General features: G+C 41.8%; 1 protein-coding gene across 2 annotated transcripts in view; it reads right to left on the minus strand.

The window, feature by feature from the left end:
• The window catches only part of LOC120443998 (protein outspread), an 83,455-nt gene that overhangs the window by 21,318 nt on the left and 42,308 nt on the right, over positions 1 to 19,829 (minus strand). For both annotated transcript variants that reach the window (XM_039623476.2, XM_039623477.2), the window contains exon 2: positions 18,038 to 18,118. In XM_039623476.2, the coding sequence (XP_039479410.1) occupies positions 18,038 to 18,118 (81 nt within the window). The remainder of the gene's footprint in view (positions 1 to 18,037; positions 18,119 to 19,829) is intronic.

The raw sequence follows: 19,829 nt of genomic DNA on the forward strand, positions 1-19,829 counted from the left end.
GAACCATGCAATTGTCCAGCATTTTTCATTTATAACTCCTTTTTTTCGTTTAATTTTTGCTGGTCTCCTCCCCTTATCCACCTTCTTTTTTTTTGGCACACGCTTGATTAATTTGGCCAGCTGCCGGGTAGCAAAGGGGGGAGGACATTTAAAAATGCAGGAAGCAATCGATTGGCTAGGGCACAATGGCCAAAATGGGAGAGGCAGTGCAATCGCAAAAATGTTGGGGTAGGTTAGCCTTAAGGAAATGCCGGAAAATATTGAAAATTACGATACAAGATACATTGCTTGAAATTATAAATATTCTGTGCCGATAATTGACCAATCACACAATTATCTTCGACTTGCTATGTTTGTTTGTTCACTTTAAAGAACTATCATCTACACATTAATTTGTTTGTAGGTGAACCCCGGAATGGTAAGTTGTGGTAAATTATTAACAATTATTTTTAAGCAAAACTATTATAGATAAAGAGTATTTAAGCGTCGAATAGTTCTAGTATTTAGCCCAACACAGTAGATCGAACAAAAACATGCGACCGACCGGTTGCCGGCAGTAGGTGGAGATTAATCAACAACAAAATTTGCGGAAAAATGGAGGAAAAAATTACTGATGCTTTTTAAATGGCAATACGTGCCTGGTCACCAGGTATTTTACTAATTAACCTGACGGATGCACGCCACAGCCGAAGAAGATAGTGATTATGCAACTGCATGGATCGCTGCTGTTGGCTGTGCATGGGCGTTGTGAGATAATGAAGCCCTGATCCGATGGGAGTTTGTAGCCAACACTGATAATGCACTCATTATGGAACCTAATAGCCATTCATTACTGCCTGGAAAATCAATGGTATTGTAGTAATTAAGCAAAGATTATTCAACCGATTTCGAGTGTTAAAACAAAAGAGCAGGATGTCTATTTGTTCCTTACATGTTCTGCTCTAATAATTGGTGGCATCAAAAGAATCGGATATTCATTTCCATATCCATTATGTAAGTGATAAATAAAACGTTGTAACAGGTATACAAAATAGTTTAGATTTGCATGATATGCCTTTATCTTAAGGCACTACAAGAAGAGTGTTACACTGCGTCCTAGAATATGTTGTGTGATTTGCTCTATAGCTTGAGTGCTGATGTTCTGATCTAGTTCCCCTTGGGCAGAGTTCACCAGTCTCGACTCGTTTTATAAGACATGCGGCAGCGTGGCAAAAAAGAAACACTTGAACACATGTTAGATATGGGAGCAAATACCCCTGGCCCGCCAAGTCCGCTCTCAAGCTCAGGCTTTGAAGCTCTGAAAGCCAAGTCCCATTTGTATGGCCGACTCGTTGTCTCGGGCCTGAAACTATATAACTCTGGGCCCGCGATTCCGATTTTGACTGAGACACCGATGCGGAGCGAGCTTGGAGCGGCGCATAAAGATTATCTATGGCCGCACATGGCACCAGGCGGTCAGACAAGATTATATGCGAAATGCGAAGCCAAATAACAAGTGTTACTCAAGGCAGCAAATTAATAGCCAACATTTTTCTAAACTAATCACGACAAGTGCTCCGGGTTTGAGGCTGACACAGAAAATCAAACAGCCGGCTGAAAAGGCAAAGCTCCAACTTGGCCAACTGGTGGCCCAAAAAAGAAAAAGACAGATAGATCTGAGCGTGGCTTAAATGCCAAAAAATGCAGTAAGCGAAAAATAAACATGAAGAAAAATGACAGGCAGAAACGTTACTTGCCCTCCGGGGGTCGTCGCTTCCACCTCATCCGCCCCACTCCGCATATAGCACCATTAGTCCCCCATGGACCACCATTCCCCATTTCCCATTCCCCACTCGGGAGTGGAGCGAACTTGAGCCGACGATCAGAGATTCCGACACGTGCCGGGCGACAATGGGAATGGTCCAAATGTCCATAACAATGGCGCTGGAGTACAAACAGCAAGCATTTTGTAAATTTGCGTCCATTGACACTCTGACCGATACAGATCTCACAGCTCTCGATCTGGGTTCTGATCCAGAGGGTCACCCTGTTTAACCGGGAGGGCCACCTAGCCGGCAGATTGGCCCACGCAAAGTTCCTACCCCTCCCAGTCCCAGCCCCCTCCCCCTCCCCCAACTGCACTCTCGTGGTACCCATTTCAGCCTTGGGGCAGCATCCACTTTGTATGTACAAGAGACGAATGTGAAATGAAGTCGATGCACTGCGAGAATAGGAGCGTCGAATAGTGTAATCGGTCAAAAATCCAAAACATTTACTAAATTAAAAGAGATAATCTAAAAATTTATAATCGAACAAAAAGTTATACATCTATGAACGGTTCTTTACGAACGGTTTAGTTCCCATTTCGTTTTTGCAGTGTGAAAATAAGTAATATTCTCAGGGGGGAGTCGGAAAGGGTGCTGGCTGAAAGGGGGAGCTCGGGACCGGTCCTGGGTGCATGTAACACAATCAGGAAGTAATTTTTATGCTATGTACCCATAGCATGTGTCGCCGTCATCGTCGACGTAGCTGAAGCTGAAGCTGAAGCTGATGCTGATGCTGCTGCTGTCGCTGTTGATTTTGCCCAGTTTGTTGGTGTTGCCACAGCCGATGTGGACGTGGACGTGGATGTGGATGCGAGTGATCCGGCCAGTCAGCGGAGACAGTCGCTCAGGCAGCCGAGAAGATGGCAAGTTGAGCTGGGTTCTCAACTCCCTGCCGAGTTGTCGGGGGAATTGCATTCGAGCCCGAGCCCGAGACCGAGCTCGAACTTGAGCTCCCTTCTCTCCCTTTGGGAGGCCAAGTCGAGGAACTGGGTGCATTGGGGGCATTGATTGGCAAGATGATGATGACGACGATGATGTGAGGCAATCGCTGAATCAATCTTGGCCAGTAGTTCAGCGTTTACTGTTATTAGTTGCTGGAACATTGCATTTTGATCGTTCCCAATATGGTGTGCTCTTCCTTTTTTTTTTTCTTTTTTAATAGAAAAAAGCCTGAGGCAATAAAATGGGTAAGCTATGGGTAACAATATATGAAAGAAAAGGTGATCAGATATTTAATGTTTTTGACTAGTATGAGTGATCTGAAACATTGATGGTATACGGATAATATTAACATGAAAAAATCAAATTATTTATAGCCGATTTTCTAAACCGTTTCTTTTTTACTGCCCTGCAGCTAATTATGCCACTTTAATGAGCAGAAAATGAAATCGAAACCACTCTGGCTGAACAATGCAATCAACAACTCTATCTAAATAACAAGTATCTCGATTGCAATTTAAGCTGCCCCACGAAGACCTGCGAAATGGGAAACTAACTAACTAACGGAAAAACAACGAATTGTGAAATAATTCGGCAATTTCAAAATTGATGGCAAGCCTAAATTGCGGCCATAGAAATCGATTAGCGCCACGCTTCAGCTGAACAGCGAAAAGTTAAAATAGCACTAAAAACAAAGCTGCAGCAGAGTTGGAAAAAATTAAGTTATCGACAATAAGGAAAATGCTCAGTAGTAAACGGACTCGTGCGGAATGCGTTTTGGTCTACGCCATATTCTTTGAGTTTTCCTCTCCGGAAAACTCATTCAGCCATTAAATGCCGTTATCTGCTGATTACACAATAAAAGCACAACCACAAAGCAGCAGCAACAAATGCTACTGCAGCAGCGCCCAGAGCCAAGAGACCTAATTCGAGGCGCATCTGTAGAAGAGTTGCAGCAACAACAAGAAAAGCAACAATAGCAAAAACAGCAACAATAGCTACATGCAATAATATAACGTAACATTCAGAACGTCTTTGTTGTTGCTGCTGCAACTTGTGCTGCTGTTACCCGGAGAAAAGCTGACCGAGAGAAAAGGCTGCCGCAACAATTTCTCGCAACATTTTGCTGCCTTGCATCATTTAGAGCTGCACCCAGAAAAAAATTGTCCCTTTAAAATAATAATAATAACTATATTTCGAATTAGATTACTTTTTAATGTAATAACAATAATGTCCTCAGTCACAGCATAAAGTAAAGTGACTTCTAAAGGCTAATTTTGAACAGAAGAATTAACGAGTGGGATGCACAATTTTCTTCAAGTGTAAGCACTGCGATTAGTTAGATGAATAGTAAGGGGAGTGGCGAGTGCATCATGGAGAGTATGTGCAGCTGACTAAGAACTAAAAGTTTGTGGAAGTCGCCGCAGCAAAAAAGAAGTAAAAAACAGATTGGCTTACAGAACAGTGGAAAGCCTTTCACCACGCATTTTCTAATGTACACTCAAAAAGGTTTCTATGACATAACTTGTAGGATTTTGTCATTTTCAAGTTACTTCTAAACGTACAAGAATATGTTACAAACTATTATATAAAATAATATGTATACATATTTCATTTACCATGCATTTATGGTGACCTTTTTTGATATGAAACTTCATTCATTTGATTAGGGATCAACAGATTCACATGGACTATAATAGGCGCTTAAAGGTCTTTCTAATTAAAAAATCCCCTATATGTAAACTATCATACGCCTTAATTAAAAAACAAGAGAGAACGCTATAGTCGAGTTCCCCGACTATCTGATACCCGTTACTCAGCTAGTGGAAGGGAGAAGGAGAGTCTTAAACACAGTTTTTGGCGGTTTGTAGGCGTTATAGTGGGCGTGGCAGAAAGTTTTTTGGCAAATCGGTAGAAATTTACAAGACTAATACAAAAATGAAAAAATATCAAAACATTTTTCAAAAGTGTGGGCGTAGCAGCTTTGGGCGGTTTGTGGGCGTTATAGTGGGCGTGGCAGAAAGTTTTTTGGCAAATCGATAGAAATTTAGAAGACTAATACAAAAATGAAAAAATATCAAAACATTTTTCAAAAGTGTGGGCGTGGCAGCTTTGGGCGGTTTGTGGGCGTTAGAGTGGGCGTGGCAAAATTTTTTTTGACAAATCGATAGAAATTTACAACACCAATACAAAAATGAAAAAATATCAAAACATTTTTCAAAAGTGTGGGCGAGGCAGTTTTGGGCGGTTTGTGGGCGTTAGAGTGGGCGTGGCAGCATGATTCGACAAACTTGCGCTGCGTCTATTTCCCTGGAGTCTGTATGCTTAATCTCAACTTTCTAGCTTTTGTAGTTCCTGAGATCTCGACGTTCATACGGACAGACAGACGGACAGACGGACGGACAGACGGACAGACGGACAGACGGACGGACAGACGGACATGGCCAAATCGACTCGGCTATTGATCCTGATCAAGAATATATATACTTTATATGGTCGGAAACGCTTCCTTCTGCCTGTTACATACTTTTCAACGAATCTAGTATACCCTTTTACTCTACGAGTAACGGGTATAAAAATTCTTTTTGGATTATTTATTAATTTATTATCGTACCCAGCTATAAAATTAATAAATGTGTTCCATTTAAAAATTTCTTCAAAATGCCAAGTAAATGAAGACACATATCCTGATGTTTAATAATATGAGACGTCTATAGAAGAAAGGGTATCCATCGTTCCCTTGCTGCCAGCTATCCTTTCTGGTTTCGGAGCTCGGAAAATGCGGTTTCTGTTTGCCTTCCAACCCGGGCTGCCTTGTATCTAGGTGCAAGAAATCGAGTCTCAAATTGCGGCAAAGCCGCAAACTGGCCCGCTCCGCTCTTGGCCATTAGTTATTAGAGCTTGGTCAGCAGCAGCGTGTGTGCTGTGTGGCGAGCGGCCTTTGTATTGGTGTCTTGGAATTTTCAACAAGTTTTGCTAAAATATGATATTACCCAAGCAGGTTGCAGCCGAAAAAACAAAACCAAAAACAACAACAGAAACAGCAACAGCAACAGCAACAGCGCGGCAAAAATATTTGTATGGATATTTGGAAATGGCGCCCCGTTCCCAGTCCGCGTGGATGGGTGAACAAACTCCAAAAGTGACTTTGGTTGCAAGAGTGGAAAATGCATAAATGAAATGCATTCGGGCGAGGGGGGAGCGGGGAACGATGGACATCGTAAGTCAGCTGACCATTGATTGACGTTGATTGTGCTGGCCCGTTTGGTTTGTCGCGCGTTCAGTGAACTCATTTACAGATTCGGTTTCTTTTTGTTTTTGTTTTTTTGTTTAAGTTGACACGACATTAAATGTCAGCGCGAGTACCCCCAATTTTTTGTCAGCCAATCTGACAGCTCTGTGTGAATTGTGACCATGGCAGAAGCACTTGTGAAGGAAGATGGGTTTAATTAAGATAGAGTCATAGAGATATGCATGCACGTGGCCATTCGGCCAGGCATTTCGCACGATAATGAAGCTTATGCAAAGTGCCAAGGGTTGAAGGTCTTTGCTCAGCTTCATTTGTTGTCGAGATTTCCACGTTTGATTTATGAAAATTGCAAATGTTTTCCTTTGTGAAAACCAAGTGGGCAGTTAGGACTTTGGAATTTTAGGCAGTTCCACTTTAGCAAGCATATCAACATTTTTTAAGCTGGAAAATTTCCTATTTGTTAAGTTTCTCTACCACCTAAAACCAGGCGTTAATTATACCCGTTACTCGTAGAGTAAAAGGGTATACTAGATTCGTTGAAAAGTATGTAACAGGCAGAAGGAAGCGTTTCCGACCATATAAAGTATATATATTCTTGATCAGGATCAATAGCCGAGTCGATTTGGCCATGTCCGTCTGTCCGTCCGTCTGTCCGTCTGTCCGTCTGTCCGTCTGTCTGTCCGTATGAACGTCGAGATCTCAGGAACTACAAAAGCTAGAAAGTTGAGATTAAGCATACAGACTCCAGGGACATAGACGCAGCGCAAGTTTGTCGAATCATGCTGCCACGCCCACTCTAACGCCCACAAACCGCCCAAAACTGCCACGCCCACACTTTTGAAAAATGTTTTGATATTTTTTCATTTTTGTATTGGTGTTGTAAATTTCTATCGATTTGTCAAAAAAAATTTTGCCACGCCCACTCTAACGCCCACAAACCGCCCAAAGCTGCCACACCCACACTTTTGAAAAATGTTTTGAAATTTTTTCATTTTTGTATTAGTCTTGTAAATTTTTATCGATTTGCAAAAAAACTTTTTGCCACGCCCACTCTAACGCCCACAAACCGCCCAAAGCTGCCACGCCCACACTTTTGAAAAATGTTTTGATATTTTTTCATTTTTATATTGGTCTTGTAAATTTCTATCGATTTGCCAAAAAACTTTCTGCCACGCCCACTATAACGCCTACAAACCGCCAAAAATTGTGTTTAAGACTCTCCTTCTCCCTTCCACTAGCTGAGTAACGGGTATCAGATAGTCGGGGAACTCGACTATAGCGTTCTCTCTTGTTTTCTTTTTTAGCCGGTTTGACTTTGTTTTCGAGCTATGTTTGAACCGAAACACTGTACTAGTCCGCAAAAATTATTAGGATCCTATCCCTCAATTTTTGGATAGTGTAATTTAATTGCAGTAATATTTAATAATATTAATATTGCTGTAATATTTAATTGCTTTCGTTCGTTACAAAGCTCAGAATTTACTATTAAGACCAAGTACGCATAAGATCTGGGGTTATCTAGGGTTACTGAATAGATTGATTTCACATTTATTTCCATATTTTTTGCCAGAGCCTTGTGCACTATTAAAATCCATATGCCGTAGTCAGTATCGTTTCGAATCTCGAGTAAACAGGAATAATTTTGCAATGGAGCGCAAGCCCAGTTTATTATTTAAATATTTTATTTTACTTATTTTACTTGCAACTGTTCACTTTCCCGGCTCAGAAACTGAAATCGCACTTGGACCCTACTATCCTTGGACCCTAACATACAGGCAACGAGGCAGAGCCTCGTTCTTAAAGCAACTTGAATAATTTTCAAAATTTGTAATTATACAAAAAATGTACAAGAACTTTTAAACTTATTTTTATCAGCTATGTTGAAACAAATATTATACATTTTTTCGTAACACATAAATGTTAGTTTCCTTCGGTTTAATAAAGCTTAAAGGTGAAATATTCATCCGTTTAAATAAGCTCACTTCTGATGACTTTGTCTTAGTCGCTTGTATCAACTAGGGCAGCCCAAAGTTTGCGCAATTAACTCCCACAGTTCAGAGAGTAATATGCCATAATAAATTGATGCAAATGAACTTTCGACCAACGAAGGTCACTTGAGGTCTTTTGTCAGTGTTTTTATATTGTTTGTTATGGTGTGTTGTCATAGTCACAACACAAATGGATAGATGGATGGATGGATGGATTGGTTGAGGTTCCACGAAGCACAGATAAGCATTGGCTAATTACGAGCCTCCGGACCCGGCAACCCCCCAGTGTACAAAAGCAAACTAATTGAATCGGCCAGAGTATCGAAAAATATACATATAACCAAAACAGAAACAGAAACAGAGGGAAAAAATCGAAGAAAAATGCCATAATGGGTTCACTAATTGCTTCAATTAGACATCGACTGGGGCTTTTGAAGGCAGCATACAGCAACAGGTGTGCGAAACGACCGACAAAGTTGTGCAATATCTATGGAGCTCAATTGCAGTCGGTCTCTCGGTTGGGGCCAAGTACTCGGATCTCTCTATTGTTTTCAAAAGTTCACGATATTTCTGTTGTTTTGCTTTTTGCGGTCACACCTTTGTGGATTTTTCAATTAAACGATCAGCTGACCTTGATACTTCTTGCCTCGCAATTGAGTTTATGCTTACACGCTTCCATCTCGGTATCTCGATTTATTCTGTATTCGATCATCACTCACCTGAAAGAAAAGAAAATATTTGAAAATATTCATTAGTGGTTTATTAAATGCAAGAACACGGACTTAAGGAGAACAAGCACACTTCCTTATTGCCTACGGGGAGATGCCTAATCTGGCCAGCCATTGAAAGCCCAAGAGTCTCTCACATACACTAAGAGAAAAATATAAGCCATTGGCTAATTTCAAGGATCCAGGATATAAATTACAAGTTAGAGTGGGCGTGGCAACATGAATCGACAAACTTGCGCTGCGTCTATGTTTCTGGAGTGTGCATGCTTAAGCTCAACTTTCTAGCTTTTATAGTTCCTGAGATCTCGACGTTCATACGGACAGACAGACGGACAGACGGACGGACAAACGGACATGGCCAAATCGACTCGACTATTGATCCTGATCATAAATATATAAACTTTATATGTTCGGAAACGCTTCCTTCTGCCTGTTTCATACTTTTCAACGAATCTAGTATACCCTTTTACTCTACGAGTAACGGGTATAAATACTAGCTGCATATTGTTTTCCGTGCCGTTAACTCCTTGATGCCTAAGAGATCCCAGAGAAGAGCTGGCTGGCATAATGAATTGTCAATCATTATGCAATCTTCGAGTGAAAAATGATGCAGCAGGTTCCCTGCTCTGCTCTCGCTGGGATATCTTTAAGCCGGAGAATGCGTGGGCCGCCAACATTTAGACAGACTTTGAGACTGGCGGACTGACGGACAGACAGGCGATCTTGTGATGTGCAACATGGTCTTAGATCTTTTGCCGTGGCATGTGGCGCTAGAGTGTAAGGCCTCGGAGAGAAAGAGGCTTGAACTCGAGCTCGAGTCTCGACTTGGAGCTGGAGTTGGAGTTGGGACCCATCATTTATAACACGGACAGCTCGAAACGGCGTTCCTTACCCTTTTTCGGTTCGCTTTTTGGCATTTGTTATGTGGCGTTCTCGTTTGCATTAAGAAATACGTAATCGCACACACATACCATACAGCATAGTATAGTACAGCATACAGTATACAGTATACAGCTTCCAAAAGACTCGGCCCTTTTAGGAGACAAGACAAGTTGCGCGATGATGGATGCCACAAGCTGGGCTCATAAATTGAGCTTGTTTTTAAGTCGGGAAACAGAAGATGGAAAGATCTGCGGGGGCGTCTATTGGTTAGCCTTGTCAACACACCCAGTCTGAATGGCTATTGGGAAATGCCTTCGTGATCTGTGTTCGATTCCAAAGCTTACGAAAGAGTTTGATATGTTTGAAAAATGATAGGAAATTGCGTTGGAACACCATTCATTCATTTATTGATAACTAATGTGGACGATATAAATAATCGCTGTGTACTAAAAACGTAACACTTATTAGTTTTATGTATAATAAATATACATCAAATATTTTTCTGTAACTTTGAATATTACTGAAAATAATGTTACGATAATTACAAACATTAATTTAACATTTTCTTTCAGGTTACCCAATAACGACAATCGTTTTGTTATTTTTTTAGGCTGTTTAAATTTTATTTTGCCGCGAGACTCGGAAGTACTTAATTTATTTTAGTACAGTCTTAATTTATGTCTTTAAATCGGTTTGCCCATTGTGCAACATGTGAGACAACAAAAACACATAATATTTATTGACCGCTTGTAGCTTGCATTGGCAATTAAAAGTTGAACTAATAACCAATCAGACCCAATTCTCACCGCAAATTACTAAACAAACTGGAAACTAATCAATGCCATAATGATCAAATCCGATTGCCAAAGCACCGCAGGAAGTCAATTATTGGTTTAATCATTACCAAACAGCTCGAAGCTCTCATTTTCAATATTTGTAAATTGATTATTGCATTGTTGCTGTTCTCGAGTGACTGCAACTTCCTTTGGGGCGACAAAAGAGCACAGGCTGTGGTCATAAAAAGTTAATAGAGTTGACTATTAACTTGTCAGTGGGCAGTGGGCCCCACAGCTCACTTGTTGGCCGTTTTGCAAGTGGCGAGCATTGCGACATATGTACATACATAGGTATTTCGTATACATATGTACATTTGTAAGTATGTAAACTGGGGCTGGGTGAATCCAGAGTTGGCAAGTCGTCAAGTCACCAAGTCGTCAATCATTTTCATTTCGTTAAACGTGTCAAATGACGGTCGCGAGCGGAAATCGTTCACTAGTAGTTATTTTCTTTTATGGGGGAATGGGCTAAGTGCCGGCGACTGGGAGAGCGGCAATTGGCTTATTAAATGCGCCTTAATGCGATACGTGTTAAACGGGGAGCGAGCAGCAAATGCACAACAACAACAACACAACAAAAAACAAACGAACATAAAAAAACAATTTCAACATCACATTGGACACGCCCACAAATCTGCAGCTGCAGGAGGCGTTTTTTCGTAATTAGTGCGAACAAGACACTTTCCAAACAGAGCTGGAAAAACAATACCCAGACCCAGGGGTAACACACAAAAAAAGTAATTACGCGGAAATCAAACATCTAACATCTCCCTGGTGATTTTGCAAAAGTCGTTACCGTTATGATGAAAACTTTAGTGCGACCATTTCCACCGCTTTCCACCATTCTCCCCCAGTTTTCCCCCCACTCATCAGCCAGCGTATCCCCATCTCTTTTTGTTTGGCTGCACAATATTGCACATTGGCACAGATGACAAAAACAAACTGCGGCAGCGTATAAAAAACAAAAAGCACAAATGCCGGCAGAAACGATAGACGAACTTGCATAAAGCATCAGTCAGCCAGCAGCAAATGAAAAAAGTTAAATAATACCTCACAGGGGCTGTGAAGGGGGCTCAGAAAGATGAGTAGAGATCTCATACGCGTTTGGATTGCTGAGATTCGAACGGCGAGTACGCTAGGTCTAGAATATGCCGGAAGAAAGCTTTTTTGAAGAAACTATCTTTTAATCACACATACTGCGAGTTCTTTACAAGCCACTGACACTAGACGATCGCCTGATTGTGATTATAATTTCAATTAAGAAAGTTATATATGTTTCGGTTCCAAACTAACTATCTAGCTATCTAACCAAACATAAATGCTGTTTTATATAATACATTTTTCTACGTATTATTCACATTTTCAGGAGTTAGCTTTGTCCTACAAGGAAATTTTTAATGGTGCTACTTTTATTCACTTCAGTTTTACAGGGTATTTTCTGTTCAGATATGATAAATGCGCTTTTTTTTATTAGGGCTGGCCCGCTAGGCTTGGTGAGCACAATAAAACCACACCACAGTTAGAAATATAGCCCCTCTTTCCGCCGTCAGACAGTTCGTCAATGCAGCCACACATGAGCTGCCACCACGCCCCCCGGGCGCACCACTGCACCACTGCACCACCGCCCTCCGCCCTCCGCCCATCGTTCCTGGCGGCTCCATTCAACGACAATGACGGCGTGGAAATCCAATACGCGATCTCGACAAGTCAACGTCATCGCCGTTAGACGCTCGGTCTACGTAAGCCTCGCCTTGTCTCCACTCAGTGTTTTATGTAATGGCAGAAGCAAAAAGCGAGAAAAACTCCGAAGGCGAAGAAGACCAAAGCTGGCCATATTCCATTGACCACATGGTACCGCGTACTGCACTCCAAATAAGACCGATTGAAACTGCATCGAAGTATTACACTCTCTTGTTTAGCTGCCCATTGGAGTAATGGGGGAATGGTGTTTTTAAGAAGTGATTATTAAATAAGAGGTTAGTATCGACATAAAAAAGATTAATTAGAAGCTTAGCCAAGATTAGCTTTCTAATTTTGTTTCAGTTAGTTATGGGATTACAGCTTCTGTAAAAACTATCCAATTGAAATTTCAAAAGTATCTTAAAACGGTGTGTGATAGCAGATAACACTTAACTAGTTAAGTGTGATTTAATTTTATCATATCAAATACTTTCAATTATGTAATATGTGTATGTGATTGTCATTTTCAAATATGACTTTTAACAATTAGCACAAGTAACTCTCTTAGTCGTTGTGGCTGGCTGACAGGATAAAATGGACCCAAAAGATCAGTTTTGCTTCTAAGCTCATTTTCTCCGTTTTGGCCTTTTCGCCATTGCATTCATGTGGCGTTGTTGGCCGCAATCTGCTGCATTTACCGTTGGCAACTGTGGGCCCTGCGAGACCGGAGCAATCAATTAACACACCTTTGGGTGGCACAAACAGAGGAAGGGAAAGTGGGGAAGCAGGAGAAGAAGGAGAGGGAGGAGGCAGTGAGCACCCACGTCGAGAACTCCAACCACTTCGCTCCATCCGCTGCACTCCACCGTTGACAGTTGCAAATGCATCAGTCGGTCGCGAGTCGTGGGCTAATTTGCGGTTTCAGCTTGCAGCCCAACTAATTAACATATAAATTTAGAGGTGTTGCACTTTTGTATTTATTTATGAATGAAACTGACAGAGACAAAGAGACGTGCTTGGTCGTGGAGGTGGAGGAGGGGGCTGCAGGGAGTGGGAGAGTTTCCAGTGCATCGGGAAAAAAATGCATCTCGTACTCATATGCAAGCCAAGGTCGATTTCAGTTCCGTTCAACTGCAGCAGCAACTGCAGCAGCAGCAGCATCGACAACAGCAGATTGCAGTTTATGGGAAAGAGTTTAGCCGGCCAAGATTTATTGGCATGTTATTCTAATTGCTATTTATTAGCGGTGGGAGACGGCAGAGCAGCTGCCGCGCTGTCTGACAGTCAGTCATTCAGTTAGTCATTCCATTCAATCGTTCATGCAGCCATTCTCAAGTTGGCAGGCCGTCAAGTGTGCAAATTAGTTTGTTTGGTTTGGTTTTCATGCATGTGCTTAACCCACTTGTACGCTGTGTGCTCAGAACTGATCACCATTAGAAAATTACTGCATATTTGCAAAATGTCAAAAATAAATATTTTAATGCTGGCAAAGGGCTTGGTAAGCTAAATACAACAAATTTACAAATACAAAAAAAGTTTATTATATGTTTTGAAAGTGTTATTTTTTTAGTTTTCGTTTATCCGACTTTGGTATCATTTATAAGCAATTAACACCTCTGAAATCGAATTTGTAATGTTGTAAATCTCCATCATTAACACACAATTAACAGCTACATAAATTCGTAACAACTTCTTCGGTGCTATAGCATCGTGATCGATTCGCTTGGGGGTGATCGATCGTTGTTTCTGCCCGATCCAGACTGCATACTCATTAGTTCTAGATTACAGATCTCTCGCCTATTCATCCGCATCACCCACAGCCTCACCGGCAATTCATTTCCACTTCCAACCCATTGCGATCCGATCGGTACGCCCACAATCGAATCGAGCGACTGCAATCCGCCGAGAACTTAATCGATAGACGCCATTCCTATCATCCGTTAATTGCGACTAATGAATTTGCTTACGTGTAGACGATTTTCAGTTAATATTCTAATTTGCTTTCCTCAGCCCAGCCTCCCCCGCGCGCCGCAATTAGTTTCGAAAGGAAATTACAAACGACTACGCACACTGTGGGCGTAGAGCGGAAAAATCGAAGCCACTAAACGAAATGGTTTCGAATCACTATGGAGCTCCACAGAGATGTGTAAGAAGAGAACGGGCCAGGTCGTAAAATGTTGGATGCTTACTTTTATAGCGGATTCTCTCGGCTATCAAAATGCCATAAAGCGAGTCTGGGTCTCTAAGCCTGACCGCAAATCGCGGCTATTACCGCTTGAGAAACTAAATTAATATGCAGCATTTCGTGTAATTCGCCCACCAAGCCAAAACACTTCCTTAATAAAGCCCAGGGAGACCGACCGACCGCCAGGCCAGCTAATGCGTGCATAATTTTTAATAAATATTTTTCAAGATCCCCAGCTGCAGCAGCTGGGTTGGCAAGTAAGGCCGTTGCCAGACTGCCTGCGGAGGCAGGCCGAAAATGCTTCCTGGTTTAATTAATAAAGCCCCTGAGAGAAGACACCGTCCAAGTCCAAGTACGAGTACGAGTCCAACTCTGACTCCGACTCCTGGCCAACTTGTCAATCAACAACATTCTTATTTTCCTTTAAAAACGGTGGCCAGAGCCATGACCGTGATGATTGTGATTATCAATTTCATTATCAGGCCCAGGCTCGAGATCAACCCGAGGCAAACACTTCCGTTTTAGAAGGGGGGCCCCATGTATACGACTAGCAGGTCCATTGAACTCCCCCCAAGGCGCGCCTCTCCCCAAACTCAACTCAATGCCTCCTCACGCAAAAGTCGTCATTATGAAAATATTTCCCCTGGTCCCAGCATCTCCAGCAAAAAGCTTATCGGCTGCTGCTCAGCCAGCGCTTATGTTGCCCACGTGTCCGTCTGTCCAATGTCTTTGGAGCAGGTTTTCCTTTCTGGAAATTATGCACTTTGTATGCAGAAAAGTTGGCGAGGCGATAAAAATCTGCATAATTCCAAGCCGTAAGTTTATTGCCGTTTCCTAGCATTCGGGCGCAAGGGAAAAAGATGCTCGACGGGCGGCAGAGAAAGATAGCTGAAGAAAAAGGAGCCCCCTCTGCTCTGGCCCTTTCATAATCGTAATCAATATTAAGTTATATGATAAATTATCGGATACCAAATTGCACCATTTAACTTGTCAAAGGAAATTATCGGAATTATGCTAAAAAGGGTTTCAGCGCGGCAGACGCGGTGAAATTACTTTCGGAACTCCAGATGCTTAACTTAACTGTCGATTTGTCTTAAGGCTCATAAGACCGTTCGGGGTATTCGGCCAATCTGAGAGCCACGTTGAACCAGTTATGGCAAGCAAATTGATTTGTTTACCAGTGATTATAATATGCGGCCTTTGTGCTGTATCCATGCTTTCATGTCAATTATATCAGCTACTTTGTGCGAGTATACTAGGTCTCAATTTGCTTCTCAAGTAAAGAGAAATGATTCATTTTCCGTTGGTAATGATACAAGTGTAAGCTTTAATTAACCTGGATATCTAATCAAAATAGTTTAAAAAATCATGTCTAGCACAACACCTTCAGGCCTCACAATCAAGTTCAGGTGCATGCCCAACGGACCCAAGGCAAAAGTCATCCTAAAAAGTGCCCATGCAAAAAGTCGAGACAATAAGAAATCGACTGCACCTGCACTGTTTGTGGGGTCGGAAATCTGGGGAGTTGGTTTCTGGGACTGCCGAGGACGTAATTGCCACACTGGAGCAACATTATGGATACATTGTGGCGGCAGGAAAGGGAGCAGGCACTGCCATAGCGGCAGCAGCAGCGGTTCTTTGTGGGTAACCCAGAGCCCAGAGCTGTGGATCTGCTGGAGGCCAGGAAAGGAAAACCACTTGATGACTGCTCAACGGAGATTAAGAACTGATGGCCGTTGGAGATATTTCCCAAGAAGTCGGGAAAGTTAGACAGCATGATACACAGGACTTAAGTGAAATGGAAATTTAGTGGCGAATTGCCACTGTCATAATGGGATAAGTTTTACGATGCAAGATTATTGCTTGCATTTAAATAAAAGCCCTAGTATTAAATCCCAGTTATAAGCCATTATTATATGATATGCAGAACCTATCAAATTTAATAGTAATTTAAAATTTGTGGGCCAGCAAAAGTTCTGTGAATTTTGTTCATTAATTTAATCTCATATACCCGTACGGGTGTGTACACATTCGCCAAAAGAAAGTCTCCGCCAAAGAGTGGCTATTTTGCTTAAATTTATTTCCTTCCCGTTCCAGCACCACAATTAGCCCCGCCCTCGATTCCAAAACACTTGATGCTTGCCTTTCCCGATCGTTGGATCGTTGGATCTGAGTGCTTTTCCAGTGCTAGCACGACACAGCTCATTGCAGAAAACAACATCCGGTTTGTGAGCGCTGGAGATTGCGACTGCTTCTGCACAAATGTTAATTAAATACCTGTCCATCTATTAAAAAACATACGTAAATTTATGTTGTTAACAAGGAAGTGCGCTCTGCGCATGCGCACACTTTTATTATTATCATCAGCATCGCTGTCTTTTGCCAGAGTTTGTCGGAGTCGGAGTTTGGCCGTCGCTCAGCACAAATCAGAGGAGGCAGCGTGGCCAGTGGCCACCACTTGGCCATTACTCCCCCCTCCGCCAAAATGCCCGCCAAACCACCTGTAACTGTTTGCAGCCATTTGCATATGTCGCCGAACGTTTGCGTTGCGGTTTTAACGATGCGCTGCTGTCGCCACGTCGCTACGTCATTCGCTAATTGGTCGAGATACGAATCGCCACGAGAGAGTGAAGTGACGACGTCGAAGCCCCCAGTCCATAAGCCAGTCCAAGGCAAAGCCAAGTCCGCGTCCACGTCCAAGTCCAAGTCTAAGCCCAGGAAGAGGATGAGGATGTGGAAGAGGCGTTGCCGGTGTTGGTCACCAGCTGATGCAACTGCGGGTGCTGCTAGCGGAACATGCACTGCAACCAAAGTCCAGTGAAAACTGTATGCCAGGTCTTTAACACATTTACCAAATGAAGTATAAACATTTGCTTCAGGTTGCCATATTGTTTTATGCTTTTTATCCAATTATTATCCAATTACTAGCAATGCAAGTAAGAAGTGAAACAAACCACCGACTATGAGGCTATCTTAAATTGATTTTTTCAAGTGCATCAAGTGCCAAACTGTCATCATTACCTTACCGCACCCACCCCGTGTCACCTACCTTTCTCTTGGCCAACAACCAGCGGCACTTTCTTTGCCAACCGTCCAAAAACAAATCGGTGGCCGTGGTGCGTCGCCTCTGTCCCGCCAGATGCTGTCAAATATTTGCTCAAGTGTTTCTGCTTTTCACACCACCCCGTCAAAGCCACCAAGTCGCCACCCATGACCAGCGTACTCCCCCTACCTACCTCCAGCCCCCACCCAAGCTGGGTGGACAAGGCTGGCAATTTGCTTTATGGGATTTACTTGTAGTGAGGATAGGTGGTTTGGCATTTTTGGGAAAGTGGACATCGGAAATTTGGTTAGCCTTAATGCATTCAAGGTGTGATTTTTCTGTTCGTGTGCCCCCAAACAAACTGGTTCGCCAAGTGTGGAGCTCTTGGGATGGGGATCTCTCTAAGTCAGTTAGTCGGAGAGCCATGGAAATGAGGTGCTACACTTGCAGCGGTCATTAGGTTCACCATGTATTAGCTATGAATCTATTTCCGCCTTTAAATAAGAAGAAGTAATAGGTATTTTCAAACAAATTTCTAAAATAACTAGTCTTTTAGACTTACGGTATCTGTTTTGTTTGGTCCACGTTCAATTTAATTCAATTTATAACAGCATTTAGTGGCATTATAAAGAAGAAATCTCTTTGTCATTTTTAAAGACGCGCACATATATTTTAAAATTATTATAATCGTTAGAACTCACCTTTGTTCTGTACAATGGATTGCTAAAGTCCCAATCTGGCGCCACAAACAGATATCCGCATTTGGAGACCTTTCGCGATGCCTACAGATGTCGAAATGGAAAAAATGGTTATGTTAATATTTTTGGTAAACAAAAGTGTCATATAAGCCTAATAAACACATTTCAATGCTGATTGGTTTTGGAATACAAATTATATAATTTTGGCTTGAATGTCTGGTGAGTTATGAAAATATTTTCTAGCTATTTGCTAATAAATTATCAATAAATTACGATAACTATTTAATCTTTATTAGCAAAACAAATTTATTCGGAAATATCATTGGCGAAAAATAATCGAAAAAGAAAAGGAACAGAGTTATCAAATCCCGCTTATCTCCCAACCGTAAAGAAAACAAAATTTATATGTATTTTTAATTAAAAAAACGCCAAATTTTCGTAGCCTCCTTTTGTGATTGGCTTTAACGTTGTCTGCTTATCGCGCACGTGTTACGTTGCCCACCTTGCCGCAACCAGGTATCTGCAGAAATGTATATCGTTTTTACACCAACTATTCGTCTAAGCCATGACTAATGTTAATGACGTGCGCCAATTTAACTGTCCGCGTGGTATTTTTGGATTTTTTCGTTTTTTCTTTTTGAGGGGTTAAAGCAAATAAAATAAATTACAAGTAGAAACTACCACGAAAACCAGACCACTTGGCTGCCACACATTGGTGGGGTTCCAGGGGGTCTTGGCCTTTGCACACCTCTGGTCTAGAGCAGGCGAACAATAAGCGACAATTGGGCCGCATTTAAAGTGGATTTCAGTCGTTAGTCGCGCCCGCCATTAGGCTGCTGTCGGCCTCTTGTTTGGGATTGTTTTGGTCTGGTTTGGGTGGGTGTATACTTATACTTGTGTACATATATATATTCTCCATTTGACAAAGCTGCAAATGAGAGTGCCAAATGGGGGATAGCACAATGCTCCCACCAATTGAACCCAGCTGAACTGGCGTTTAATTTGAGGCAACTGTGACGGTGGCTTAAGGTCGCCAATCAGCTTCTAATTAAAGAAAGTGAGACAATCTTTGAATCTAAATTTGTTCAATATGTGTGGTGTAACATATAAGCTCAAACTAGTTATCTAATAAATTATATAATTGTAAAATTCTAAAAACTAAGAAAACATTGTTTGTTTGTTGTTCAATATTATTTAAAATTTGTAGTCAATCAAGGCTTCCTAAAGCAAAATGTACATAATAAACGCAACCTAAAAAAAAAAATACTTTAAAATCCCAACTTTTTAAAGGCTTTTAAGTTTCTATTCCCACACAACATACTTTTGAATACGCTCACCAATTAAGTCACCTTTTGCCATTGGCCAAACGACTTTAAGTATCGCCTAGGACTCGATCCCGACCGACCCCGATCATGTCTTGTAAGCTGACACCATAAAATGTTTACAAAACAATAAAATAACAAAAACGAATACGAATACGAATACGAAAATCAAAGCCCAAAAACGAAATGTGTAATACGGTAGTTCCCGGCCACTCACTCGCCTCCAAAACTATCCAACAACTTAACAAAGTTGGTCAAAAGAGAAAAAATGCCTCCCACTCCTCTGCCACGGAGCTCTAATCGAGGTACTCTATATACATTTTTATTTTTTTGGGGTCTCCGGCTGTCTGGTTTGCAATTACGCTGGCTAATTTTATTTATCTGGCTTGGATTTTTTCTTTGCATTTTATGATATTCTCTGTGGTTGGTGCTGTTGTTGGCGGTGGTGCTGTGGTGGGTCGTTTAAATGCGCC

The sequence above is a fragment of the Drosophila santomea genome, chromosome 2L (genome assembly GCF_016746245.2).
Source record: "Drosophila santomea strain STO CAGO 1482 chromosome 2L, Prin_Dsan_1.1, whole genome shotgun sequence".
Classification (NCBI taxonomy): domain Eukaryota; kingdom Metazoa; phylum Arthropoda; class Insecta; order Diptera; family Drosophilidae; genus Drosophila; species Drosophila santomea.